This window comes from Anomaloglossus baeobatrachus, chromosome 4 (assembly GCF_048569485.1).
Source record: "Anomaloglossus baeobatrachus isolate aAnoBae1 chromosome 4, aAnoBae1.hap1, whole genome shotgun sequence".
Lineage (NCBI taxonomy): Eukaryota > Metazoa > Chordata > Amphibia > Anura > Aromobatidae > Anomaloglossus > Anomaloglossus baeobatrachus.
The window spans coordinates 7,581,255-7,596,159 of NC_134356.1; the positions used below are offsets into that span (position 1 = coordinate 7,581,255).

The 14,905-nt window shown below is 52.3% G+C and overlaps 1 protein-coding gene across 1 annotated transcript in view; it reads right to left on the reverse strand.

Annotated features, from left to right (window-relative positions):
- The window catches only part of HIPK2 (homeodomain interacting protein kinase 2), an 82,403-nt gene that overhangs the window by 7,007 nt on the left and 60,491 nt on the right, over positions 1-14,905 (reverse strand). Inside the window, 3 exon segments of the mRNA XM_075343535.1 lie at positions 12,766-12,920; positions 13,022-13,266; positions 14,455-14,739. Of these exon segments, the coding sequence (XP_075199650.1) occupies positions 12,766-12,920; positions 13,022-13,266; positions 14,455-14,739 (685 nt within the window).

Sequence of the window (14,905 nt, forward strand, 5' to 3'; positions counted from 1 at the left end):
TGATCTGATGGCACCGACTAGAGACACACGAGAGACTACAGAGAGAGGTGATCTGATGGCACCATCTAGAGACACACGAGAGACTACAGAGAGAGGTGATCTGATGGCACAGTCTAGAGACACACGAGAGACTACAGAGAGAGGTGATCTGATGGCACCGTCTAGAGACACACGAGAGACTACAGAGAGGTGATCTGATGGCACCGACTAAAGAGACACACGAGAGACTACAGAGAGAGGTGATCTGATGGCACCGACTAGAGAGACACGAGAGACTACAGAGAGAGGTGATCTGATGGCACCGTCTAGAGAGACACGAGAGACTACAGAGAGAGGTCATCTGATGGCACCATCTAGAGACACACGAGAGACTACAGAGAGAGGTGATCTGATGGCACCATCTAGAGACACGAGAGACTACAGAGAGAGGTGATCTGATGACACCGTCTAGAGACACACGAGAGACTACAGAGAGAGGTGATCTGATGGCACCATCTACAGAGACACGAGAGACTACAGAGAGAGGTGATCTGATGGCACCATCTAGAGAGACACACGAGAGACTACAGAGAGAAGACATCTGATGGCACCGACTAGAGAGACACACGAGAGACTACAGAGAGAGGTGATCTGATGGCACCATCTACAGAGACACACGAGAGACAACAGAGAGAGGTGATCTGATGGCACCGTCTAGAGAGACACGAGAGACTACAGAGAGGTGATCTGATGACACCGTCTAGAGAGACACACGAGAGACTACAGAGAGGTGATCTGATGGCACCGACTAGAGAGACACGAGAGACTACAGAGAAAGGTGATCTGATGGCAACATCTAGAGACACACGAGAGACTACAGAGAGAGGTGATCTGATGGCACCATCTAGAGACACACGAGAGACTACAGAGAGAGGTGATCTGATGGCACCATCTAGAGACACGAGAGACTACAGAGAGAGGTGATCTGATGACACCGTCTAGAGACACACGAGAGACTACAGAGAGAGGTGATCTGATGGCACCATCTAGAGACACACGAGAGACTACAGAGAGGTGATCTGATGGCACCGTCTAGAGACACACGAGAGACTACAGAGAGAGGTGATCTGATGGCACCATCTAGAGACACGAGAGACTACAGAGAGGTGATCTGATGGCACCATCTAGAGACACGAGAGACTACAGAGAGAGGTGATCTGATGGCACCGTCTAGAGACACACGAGAGACTACAGAGAGAGGTGATCTGATGGCACTGTCTAGAGACACACGAGAGACTACAGAGAGGTGATCTGATGGCACCGTCTAGAGACACACGAGAGACTACAGAGAGAGGTGATCTGATGGGACCATCTAGAGAGACACGAGAGACTACAGAGAGAGGTGATCTGATGGGACCATCTAGAGACACACGAGAGACTACAGAGAGAGGTGATCTGATGACACCATCTAGAGACACACGAGAGACTACAGAGAGAGGTGATCTGATGGCACCGTCCAGAGACACACGAGAGACTACAGAGAGGTGATCTGATGGCACCATCTAGAGACACGAGAGACTACAGAGAGAGGTGATCTGATGGCACCGTCCAGAGACACACGAGAGACTACAGAGAGGTGATCTGATGGCACCGTCTAGAGACACGAGAGACTACAGAGAGAGGTGATCTGATGGCACCGTCTAGAGAGACACGAGAGACTACAGAGAGAGGTGATCTGATGACACCGTCTAGAGAGAAACGAGAGACTACAGAGAGGTGATCTGATGGCACCATCTAGAGACACACGAGAGACTACAGAGAGAGGTGATCTGATGGCACCATCTAGAGACACACGAGAGAATACAGAGAGAGGTGATCTGATGGCACCATCTAGAGACACACGAGAGACTACAGAGAGAGGTGATCTGATGGCACCGTCTAGAGAGACACACGAGAGACTACAGAGAGAGGTGATCTGATGGCACCGTCTAGAGACACGAGAGACTACAGAGAGAGGTGATCTGATGGCACCATCTAGAGACACGAGAGACTACAGAGAGAGGTGATCTGATGGCACCGTCTAGAGACACACGAGAGACTACAGAGAGGTGATCTGATGGCACCGTCTAGAGACACACGAGAGACTACAGAGAGAGGTGATCTGATGGCACCGTCTAGAGACACACGAGAGACTACAGAGAGAGGTGATCTGATGACACCGACTAGAGACACACGAGAGACTACAGAGAGAGGTGATCTGATGGCACCGTCTAAAGACACACGAGAGACTACAGAGAGAGGTGATCTGATGGCACCGTCTAGAGACACACGAGAGACTACAGAGAGGTGATCTGATGGCACCGTCTAGAGACACACGAGAGACTACAGAGAGAGGTGATCTGATGGGACCATCTAGAGACACACGAGAGACTACAGAGAGAGGTGATCTGATGGCACCGACTAGAGACACACGAGAGACTACAGAGAGAGGTGATCTGATGACACCGACTAGAGAGACACGAGAGACTACAGAGAGAGGTGATCTGATGACACCGTCCAGAGACACGAGAGACTACAGAGAGGTGATCTGATGGCACCATCTAGAGAAACACGAGAGACTACAGAGAGAGGTGATCTGATGGCACCATCTAGAGAGACACGAGAGACTACAGAGAGAGGTGATCTTATTGGCACCATCTAGAGAGACACGAGAGACTACAGAGAGAGGTGATCTGATGGCACCATCTACAGAGAGACACGAGAGACTACAGAGAGGTGATCTGATGGCACCGACTAGAGACACACGAGAGACTACAGAGAGAGGTGATCTGATGGCACCATCTAGAGAGACACGAGAGACTACAGAGAGGTGATCTGATGGCACCGTCTAGAGACACACGAGAGACTACAGAGAGGTGATCTGATGGCACCGTCTAGAGAGACACGAGAGACTACAGAGAGGTGATCTGATGGCACCATCTACAGAGACACACGAGAGACTACAGAGAGAGGTGATCTGATGGCACCATCTAGAGACACACGAGAGACTACAGAGAGAGGTAATCTGATGGCACCGACTAGAGACACACGAGAGACTACAGAGAAAGGTCATCTGATGGCACCGTCTAGAGAGACACGAGAGACTACAGAGAGGTGATCTGATGGCACCGTCTAGAGACACATGAGAGACTACAGAGAGGTCATCTGATGGCACCGTCTAGAGAGACACGAGAGACTACAGAGAGGTGATCTGATGACACCATCTAGAGACACGAGAGACTACAGAGAGGTGATCTGATGGTACCGTCTAGAGAGACACACGAGAGACTACAGAGAGAGGTGATCTGATGGCACCATCTAGAGACACACGAGAGACTACAGAGAGGTGATCTGATGGCACCGTCTAGAGACACACGAGAGACTACAGAGAGAGGTGATCTGATGGCACCATCTAGAGACACGAGAGACTACAGAGAGAGGTGATCTGATGGCACCATCTAGAGACACGAGAGACTACAGAGAGAGGTGATCTGATGGCACCGTCTAGAGACACACGAGAGACTACAGAGAGAGGTGATCTGATGGCACTGTCTAGAGACACACGAGAGACTACAGAGAGGTGATCTGATGGCACCGTCTAGAGACACACGAGAGACTACAGAGAGAGGTGATCTGATGGGACCATCTAGAGAGACACGAGAGACTACAGAGAGAGGTGATCTGATGGGACCATCTAGAGACACACGAGAGACTACAGAGAGAGGTGATCTGATGACACCATCTAGAGACACACGAGAGACTACAGAGAGAGGTGATCTGATGGCACCATCCAGAGACACACGAGAGACTACAGAGAGGTGATCTGATGGCACCATCTAGAGACACGAGAGACTACAGAGAGAGGTGATCTGATGGCACCGTCCAGAGACACACGAGAGACTACAGAGAGGTGATCTGATGGCACCGTCTAGAGACACGAGAGACTACAGAGAGAGGTGATCTGATGGCACCGTCTAGAGAGACACGAGAGACTACAGAGAGAGGTGATCTGATGACACCGTCTAGAGAGAAACGAGAGACTACAGAGAGGTGATCTGATGGCACCATCTAGAGACACACGAGAGACTACAGAGAGAGGTGATCTGATGGCACCGTCTAGAGACACACGAGAGACTACAGAGAGAGGTGATCTGATGGCACCATCTAGAGACACACGAGAGACTACAGAGAGAGGTGATCTGATGGCACCGTCTAGAGAGACACACGAGAGACTACAGAGAGAGGTGATCTGATGGCACCGTCTAGAGACACGAGAGACTACAGAGAGAGGTGATCTGATGGCACCATCTAGAGACACGAGAGACTACAGAGAGAGGTGATCTGATGGCACCGTCTAGAGACACACGAGAGACTACAGAGAGGTGATCTGATGGCACCGTCTAGAGACACACGAGAGACTACAGAGAGAGGTGATCTGATGGCACCGTCTAGAGACACACGAGAGACTACAGAGAGAGGTGATCTGATGACACCGACTAGAGACACACGAGAGACTACAGAGAGAGGTGATCTGATGACACCGACTAGAGACACACGAGAGACTACAGAGAGAGGTGATCTGATGGCACCGTCTAAAGACACACGAGAGACTACAGAGAGAGGTGATCTGATGACACCATCTAGAGAGACACACGAGAGACTACAGAGAGAGGTGATCTGATGACACCGTCTAGAGACACACGAGAGACTACAGAGAGAGGTGATCTGATGACACCGACTAGAGAGACACACGAGAGACTACAGAGAGAGGTGATCTGATGGCACCGTCTAGAGAGACACACGAGAGAATACAGAGAGAGGTGATCTGATGGCACCATCTAGAGACACACGAGAGAATACAGAGAGAGGTGATCTGATGGCACCGTCTAGAGAGACACACGAGAGACTACAGAGAGGTGATCTGATGGCACCGTCTAGAGACACACGAGAGACTACAGAGAGAGGTGATCTGATGACACCGTCTAGAGACACACGAGAGACTACAGAGAGGTGATCTGATGGCACCGTCTAGAGAGACACACGAGAGACTACAGAGAGAGGTGATCTGATGACACCGTCTAGAGAGACACACGAGAGACTACAGAGAGAGGTGATCTGATGACACCGACTAGAGAGACACATGAGAGACTACAGAGAGAGGTGATCTGATGGGACCATCTAGAGACACACGAGAGACTACAGAGAGAGGTGATCTGATGGCACCGTCTAGAGAGACACACAAGAGACTACAGAGAGAGGTCATCTGATGGCACCATCTAGAGAGACACACGAGAGACTACAGAGAGAGGTGATCTGATGACACCGACTAGAGAGACACATGAGAGACTACAGAGAGAGGTGATCTGATGGCACCGTCTAGAGACACACGAGAGACTACAGAGAGGTGATCTGATGGCACCGTCTAGAGACACACGAGAGACTACAGAGAGAGGTGATCTGATGGGACCATCTAGAGACACACGAGAGACTACAGAGAGAGGTGATCTGATGGCACCGACTAGAGACACACGAGAGACTACAGAGAGAGGTGATCTGATGACACCGACTAGAGAGACACGAGAGACTACAGAGAGAGGTGATCTGATGACACCGTCCAGAGACACGAGAGACTACAGAGAGGTGATCTGATGGCACCATCTAGAGAAACACGAGAGACTACAGAGAGAGGTGATCTGATGGCACCATCTAGAGAGACACGAGAGACTACAGAGAGAGGTGATCTTATTGGCACCATCTAGAGAGACACGAGAGACTACAGAGAGAGGTGATCTGATGGCACCATCTACAGAGAGACACGAGAGACTACAGAGAGGTGATCTGATGGCACCGACTAGAGACACACGAGAGACTACAGAGAGAGGTGATCTGATGGCACCATCTAGAGAGACACGAGAGACTACAGAGAGGTGATCTGATGGCACCGTCTAGAGACACACGAGAGACTACAGAGAGGTGATCTGATGGCACCGTCTAGAGAGACACGAGAGACTACAGAGAGGTGATCTGATGGCACCATCTACAGAGACACACGAGAGACTACAGAGAGAGGTGATCTGATGGCACCATCTAGAGACACACGAGAGACTACAGAGAGAGGTAATCTGATGGCACCGACTAGAGACACACGAGAGACTACAGAGAAAGGTCATCTGATGGCACCGTCTAGAGAGACACGAGAGACTACAGAGAGGTGATCTGATGGCACCGTCTAGAGACACATGAGAGACTACAGAGAGGTCATCTGATGGCACCGTCTAGAGAGACACGAGAGACTACAGAGAGGTGATCTGATGACACCATCTAGAGACACGAGAGACTACAGAGAGGTGATCTGATGGTACCGTCTAGAGACACACGAGAGACTACAGAGAGGTGATCTGATGACACCGTCTAGAGAGACACACGAGAGACTACAGAGAGAGGTGATCTGATGGCACCATCTAGAGACACACGAGAGACTACAGAGAGGTGATCTGATGACACCGTCTAGAGAGACACATGAGAGACTACAGAGAGGTGATCTGATGACACCGTCTAGAGACACGAGAGACTACAGAGAGAGGTGATCTGATGGTACCGTCTAGAGACACACGAGAGACTACAGAGAGAGGTGATCTGATGGCACCGTCTAGAGACACGAGAGACTACAGAGAGAGGTGATCTGATGGCACCGTCTAGAGACACGAGAGACTACAGAGAGAGGTGATCTGATGGTACCGTCTAGAGACACACGAGAGACTACAGAGAGAGGTGATCTGATGACACCGTCTAGAGACACACGAGAGACTACAGAGAGAGGTGATCTGATGACACCGTCTAGAGACACACGAGAGACTACAGAGAGAGGTGATCTGATGGCACCATCTAGAGACACGAGAGACTACAGAGAGAGGTGATCTGATGGCACCATCTAGAGACACGAGAGACTACAGAGAGAGGTGATCTGATGGTACCGTCTAGAGACACACGAGAGACTACAGAGAGAGGTGATCTGATGGCACCGTTTAGAGACACACGAGAGACTACAGAGAGAGGTGATCTGATGGCACAGTCTAGAGACACACGAGAGACTACAGAGAGGTGATCTGATGGCACCGTCTAGAGAGACACACGAGAGACTACAGAGAGAGGTGATCTGATGACACCGTCTAGAGAGACACACGAGAGACTACAGAGAGAGGTGATCTGATGGCACCGTCTAGAGACACACGAGAGACTACAGAGAGGTGATCTGATGACACCGTCTAGAGAGACACACGAGAGACTACAGAGAGAGGTGATCTGATTGCACCGTCTAGAGACACACGAGAGACTACAGAGAGAGGTGATCTGATGGGACCATCTAGAGACACACGAGAAACTACAGAGAGAGGTGATCTGATGGCACCGACTAGAGAGACACGAGAGACTACAGAGAGGTGATCTGATGGCACCGTCTAGAGAGACACGAGAGACTACAGAGAGGTGATCTGATGGCACCATCTAGAGACACACGAGAGACTACAGAGAGAGGTGATCTGATGGGACCATCTAGAGACACACGAGAGACTACAGAGAGAGGTGATCTGATGACACCGTCTAGAGAGACACATGAGAGACTACAGAGAGGTGATCTGATGACACCGTCTAGAGAGACACGAGAGACTACAGAGAGGTGATCTGATGGCACCGTCTAGAGACACGAGAGACTACAGAGAGAGGTGATCTGATGGCACCATCTAGAGACACGAGAGACTACAGAGAGAGGTGATCTGATGACACCGTCCAGAGACACGAGAGACTACAGAGAGAGGTGATCTGATGGCACCATCTAGAGAAACACGAGAGACTACAGAGAGAGGTGATCTGATGGCACCATCTAGAGAGACACGAGAGACTACAGAGAGAGGTGATCTTATTGGCACCATCTAGAGAGACACGAGAGACTACAGAGAGAGGTGATCTGATGGCACCATCTACAGAGAGACACGAGAGACTACAGAGAGGTGATCTGATGGCACCGACTAGAGACACACGAGAGACTACAGAGAGAGGTGATCTGATGGCACCATCTAGAGAGACACGAGAGACTACAGAGAGGTGATCTGATGGCACCATCTACAGAGAGACACGAGAGACTACAGAGAGGTGATCTGATGGCACCATCTAGAGAGACACGAGAGACTACAGAGAAAGGTCATCTGATGGCACCGACTAGAGACACACGAGAGACTACAGAGAGGTGATCTGATGGCACCGTCTAGAGAGACACGAGAGACTACAGAGAGGTGATCTGATGGCACCATCTACAGAGACACACGAGAGACTACAGAGAGAGGTGATCTGATGGCACCATCTAGAGACACACGAGAGACTACAGAGAGAGGTGATCTGATGGCACCGACTAGAGACACACGAGAGACTACAGAGAGGTGATCTGATGGCACCGTCTAGAGACACATGAGAGACTACAGAGAGGTCATCTGATGGCACCGTCTAGAGAGACACGAGAGACTACAGAGAGGTGATCTGAGGACACCATCTAGAGACACGAGAGACTACAGAGAGGTGATCTGATGGTACCGTCTAGAGACACACGAGAGACTACAGAGAGGTGATCTGATGACACCGTCTAGAGAGACACACGAGAGACTACAGAGAGAGGTGATCTGATGGCACCATCTAGAGACACACGAGAGACTACAGAGAGGTGATCTGATGACACCGTCTAGAGAGACACATGAGAGACTACAGAGAGGTGATCTGATGACACCGTCTAGAGACACGAGAGACTACAGAGAGAGGTGATCTGATGGTACCGTCTATAGACACACGAGAGACTACAGAGAGAGGTGATCTGATGGCACCGTCTAGAGACACGAGAGACTACAGAGAGAGGTGATCTGATGGTACCGTCTAGAGACACACGAGAGACTACAGAGAGAGGTGATCTGATGACACCGTCTAGAGACACACGAGAGACTACAGAGAGAGGTGATCTGATGGCACCATCTAGAGACACGAGAGACTATAGAGAGAGGTGATCTGATGGCACAGTCTAGAGACACACGAGAGACTACAGAGAGAGGTGATCTGATGGCACCGTCTAGAGACACACGAGAGACTACAGAGAGGTGATCTGATGACACCGTCTAGAGAGACACACGAGAGACTACAGAGAGAGGTGATCTGATGGCACCATCTAGAGACACACGAGAGACTACAGAGAGGTGATCTGATGACACCGTCTAGAGAGACACATGAGAGACTACAGAGAGGTGATCTGATGACACCGTCTAGAGAGACACGAGAGACTACAGAGAGGTGATCTGATGGCACCATCTAGAGACACGAGAGACTACAGAGAGAGGTGATGTGATGGCACCGTCTAGAGACACACGAGAGACTACAGAGAGAGGTGATCTGATGGCACCGTCTAGAGACACGCGAGAGACTACAGAGAGGTGATCTGATGGCACCGTCTAGAGACACACGAGAGACTACAGAGAGAGGTGATCTGATGGCACCATCTAGAGACACACGAGAGACTACAGAGAGAGGTGATCTGATGGCACCGTCTAGAGACACACGAGAGACTACAGAGAGAGGTGATGTGATGGCACCGTCTAGAGACACACGAGAGACTACAGAGAGAGGTGATCTGATGGCACCGTCTAGAGACACGAGAGACTACAGAGAGAGGTGATCTCATGGCACCGACTAGAGACACACGAGAGACTACAGAGAGAGGTGATCTGATGACACCGACTAGAGACACACGAGAGACTACAGAGAGAGGTGATCTGATGGCACCGTCTAGAGACACACGAGAGACTACAGAGAGGTGATCTGATGACACCGTCTAGAGACACGAGAGACTACAGAGAGAGGTGATCTGATGGCACCATCTAGAGAGACACACGAGAGACTACAGAGAGGTGATCTGATGACACCGTCTAGAGACACGAGATACTACAGAGAGGTGATCTGATGGCACCGTCTAGAGAGACACGAGAGACTACAGAGAGAGGTGGTGATCTGATGGCACCGTCTAGAGACACGAGAGACTACAGAGAGGTGATCTGATGGCACCGTCTAGAGAGACACACGAGGAACTACAGAGAGAGGTGATCTGATGACACCGTCTAGAGACACGAGAGACTACAGAGAGAGGTGATCTGATGGCACCGTCTAGAGAGACACACGAGAGACTACAGAGAGAGGTGATCTGATGGCACCGTCTAGAGACACACGAGAGACTACAGAGAGAGGTGATCTGATGGCACCGTCTAGAGAGACACACGAGAGACTACAGAGAGAGGTGATCTGATGGCACCGTCTAGAGACACACGAGAGACTACAGAGAGAGGTGATCTGATGGCACCGTCTAGAGACACCAGAGACTACAGAGAGAGGTGATCTGATGGCACCGTCTGGAGAGACACACGAGAGACTACAGAGAGGTGATCTGATGGCACCGTCTAGAGACACACAAGAGACTACAGAGAGGTGATCTGATGGCACCGTCTAGAGACACACGAGAGACTACAGAGAGAGGTGATCTGATGGCACCATCTAGAGACACACGAGAGACTACAGAGTGAGAGGTGATCTGATGGCACCGTCTAGAGACACGAGAGACTACAGAGAGAGGTGATCTGATGGCACCGTCTAGAGACACACGAGAGACTACAGAGAGAGGTGATCTGATGGCACCATCTAGAGACACACGAGAGACTACAGAGAGAGGTGATCTGATGGCACCGTCTAGAGACACACGAGAGACTACAGAGAGGTGATCTGATGGCACTGTCTAGAGACACACGAGAGACTACAAAGAGAGGTGATCTGATGGCACCGTCTAGAGACACACGAGAGACTACAGAGAGAGGTGATCTGATGGCACCGTCTAGAGACACACGAGAGACTACAGAGAGAGAGGTGATCTGATGGCACCGTCTAGAGACACACGAGAGACTACAGAGAGAGAGGTGATCTGATGGCACCGTCTAGAGACACACGAGAGACTACAGAAAGAGGTGATCTGATGGCACCGTCTAGAGACACACGAGAGACTACAGAAAGAGGTGATCTGATGGCACAGTCTAGAGACACACGAGAGACTACAGAGAGAGGTGATCTGATGGCACCGTCTAGAGACACACGAGAGACTACAGAGAGAGGTGATCTGATGACACCGACTAGAGACACACGAGAGACTACAGAGAGGTGATCTGATGGCACCGTCTAGAGAGACACGAGAGACTACAGAGGTGATCTGATGGCACCGTCTGGAGACACACAAGAGACTACAGAGAGAGGTGATCTGATGGGACAGTCTAGAGACACACGAGAGACTACAGAGAGAGGTGATCTGATGGCACCATCTAGAGACACACGAGGAACTACAGAGAGGTGATCTGATGACACCGTCTAGAGAAACACGAGAGACTACAGAGAGGTGATCTGATGGCACCGTCTAGAGACACACAAGAGACTACAGAGAGGTGATCTGATGACACTGATGACACCGTCTAGAGAGAGACGAGAGACTACAGAGAGAGGTGATCTGATGGCACCGTCTAGAGAGACACGAGAGACTACAGAGAGGTGATCTGATGGCACCGTCTAGAGAGACATGAGAGACTACAGAGAGAGGTGATCTGATGGCACCGTCTAGAGAGACACGAGAGACTACAGAGAGGTGATCTGATGGCACCATCTAGAGAGACACGAGAGACTACAGAGAGAGGTGATCTGATGGCACCGTCTAGAGAGACACGAGAGACTACAGAGAGGTGATCTGATGGCACCGTCTAGAGAGACACACGAGAGACTACAGAGAGGTGATCTGATGGCACCGTCTAGAGACACACGAGAGACTACAGAGAGAGGTGATCTGATGGCACCGTCTAGAGACACACGAGAGACTACAGAGAGAGGTGATCTGATGGCACAGTCTAGAGACACACGAGAGACTACAGAGCGGTGATCTGATGGCACCGTCTAGAGACACACGAGAGACTACAGAGAGAGGTGATCTGATGGCACCGTCTAGAGACACACGAGAGACTACAGAGAGAGGTGATCTGATGGCACAGTCTAGAGACACACGAGAGACTACAGAGCGGTGATCTGATGGCACCGTCTAGAGACACACGAGAGACTACAGAGAGAGGTGATCTGATGGCACCGTCGAGAGACTACAGAGAGAGGTGATCTGATGGCACAGTCTAGAGACACACAAGAGACTACAGAGAGGTGATCTGATGGCACCGTCTAGAGACACACAAGAGACTACAGAGAGGTGATCTGATGGCACCGTCCAGAGACACACAAGAGACTGCACCACACAAACACCAAATCATCAACAGCAACGGACATCATCGATCACACAAACCACCGGACGCCAGGGACACGGGGAGAGCAAACCACCGCGCGCACACACACACACCATCACGCACACACCATCACGCACACACCATCACGCACACACCATCAAGCACACACCATCACGCACACACCATCACGCACACACCATCACACACACACCATCACACACACACCATCACGCACACCATCACGCACACCATCACGCACACCATCACACACTGGATGCCAGGGATAGTGGGCGTAAAACTGGCTAGAAACACTAGGGATGTGGGGAGCATAACCAGTCAGGGACCTGGGGTTCACAAAGTGCCAAGGAGCAGGCACTACCCGATCCAGTCACCCCCCATGCTGTACCTGGCTGAGGTTGAGTGGCTGCTGTTGGAAGGCGTGGCCGGCAGCTCGAGGCTGGCGATACGTGGCTGACGTGGTAGAGTTGCTGGAGGAATGTGTAGCGGAAGCCGCTATGGAGGACGAGGATTTGGGCTTGTAGGAGTGGTGACTTGTTGTATCTATGGGTGACAGAAAGAAGAGTGAGCACAATCCTTCCTGAAAGAGGACGCAGCACATGGAGAGACCGCCAGCGTGACCGCCCGCTCCGCCGCGCACTTACCCGGCTGCCTGCGCTCACACTCCAGGCGCCTCTCGCTGGGCTGGGTCTTCAGTGGCGGCACAATGATGGTGCGAGAGTTTGTAGAGCAGGGGACATCCCGCTGAGATTTGGCCTCGTGTGCGGCGGGGTTGGGCATACGTCGGTGCCGGCTGGCGGCAGCATAGGTGCTGGTGTGTGAGGAATCAGAGGGGGGAGAGTCGTGCACCGTGACGCAGCTGATAACGTTCCTCCGCTGCTTGGGGAGGCTGCGGGCACAACACAAAGGGTTAATAGCCAACAATGCATATACAACATAGAAGATAGAAAAAGTCATCAACCACCAGGGGGCGCCGTGTCTTCTAATTCTAGTATCACAGCGAGGACAGCGCCGAATATTAGGACCTATCCCACCTCCATCTCCACCCACATAAAGCCGCAGTCAATCACTGCTCCACATGGCAGGGACCACCTAACAGGGGCACCAAGGGCTCCCACAGGGCAGGGACCACCTAAGAGGGGCGCCGAGGGCTCCCACAGGGCAGGGGCCACCTAAGAGGGGCGCCGAGGGCTCCCACAGGGCAGGGGCCACCTAAGAGGGGCGCCGAGGGCTCTCACAGGGCAGGGGCCATCTAAGAGGGGCACCGAGGGCTCCCACAGGGCAGGGGCCACCTAAGAGGGGCACCGAGGGCTCTCACAGGGCAGGGGCCACCTAAGAGGGGCGCCCACAGGGCAGGGGCCCCCTAAGAGGGGCACCCACAGGGCAGGGGCCACCTAAGAGGGGCGCCCACAGGGCAGGGGCCACCTAAGAGGGGCGCCCACAGGGCAGGGGCCATCTAAGAGGGGTGTCGAGGGCTCTCACAGGGCAGGGGCCACCAAGGGCTCCCATAGGTCAGGGGCCACCTAAGAGGGGCTCCCACGGGGCAGGGGCCACCTAAGTGGGGCACCAAGGGCTCCCACTGGGCAGGGGCCACCTAAGAGGGGCTCCGCTGGGCAGCTGCCATACAAGAGGAGCGTCGTGTGCTCCGCTGGGCAGCTGCCATACAAGAGGAGCGTTGTGTGCTCCGCTGGGCAGCTGCCATACAAGAGGAGCATCGTGGGCTCCGCAGGGCAGCTGCCATACAAGAGGAGCATCGTGGGCTCCGCTGGGCAGCTGCCATACAAGAGGCGCGTTGTGGGCTCCGCCGGGCAGCTGCCATACAAGAGGAGCGTCGTGGGCTCCGCCGGGCAGCTGCCATACAAGAGGCGCGTTGTGGGCTCCGCCGGGCAGCTGCCATACAAGAGGAGCGTCGTGGGCTCCGCTGGGCAGCTGCCATACAAGAGGAGCGTCGGGGGCATGGGCCATACAAGAGGGGCCTGTGGGGCTCCGCAGGCCATGGGCCATAGAGGGGCGTCGGGATCTCCGCAGGCCAGGGGATTTTAATTGACGCTCCAGGGCTGGCGGTTTCGGGGCTCACCTGGGCGCCACGTGTTTCTGCTCCTCCTCTTCGTCGGTGTCGCTGCTGATGGTGATGACGCTGACCGCAGGGCTGGGAGTATCAGGGATGACGATTGTTTGCCGCTGATGGTCGACCCGGGAGGGGCCCAGCGAGCTTTCTCCCCAGCCGCAGGTGATGGAGGGGACACACGGAGCTGAACTCTGCGGGACGGTGCAGCGAGGGGGCGTGTTCTCCTTCACCCGCTTAGAACGCTGGGGGGAGTTGTGTGATTGGCTGGATGACACTTCGTAGGAGGAGTTATTTCTATGAGGGCGGAGTCAGAGGTAAAAAAAAAAAAAAAAAAAAGGAAAGAAAAAAAAAATTGTTAAAAATAGTTTAAATATCATTAACATAAGCAAAAAAATCAGTATAAATTACACAACCTCCCCCCGTGTGACCAGAGGAAGCAAGAGGGGGAGGAGCCAGAATA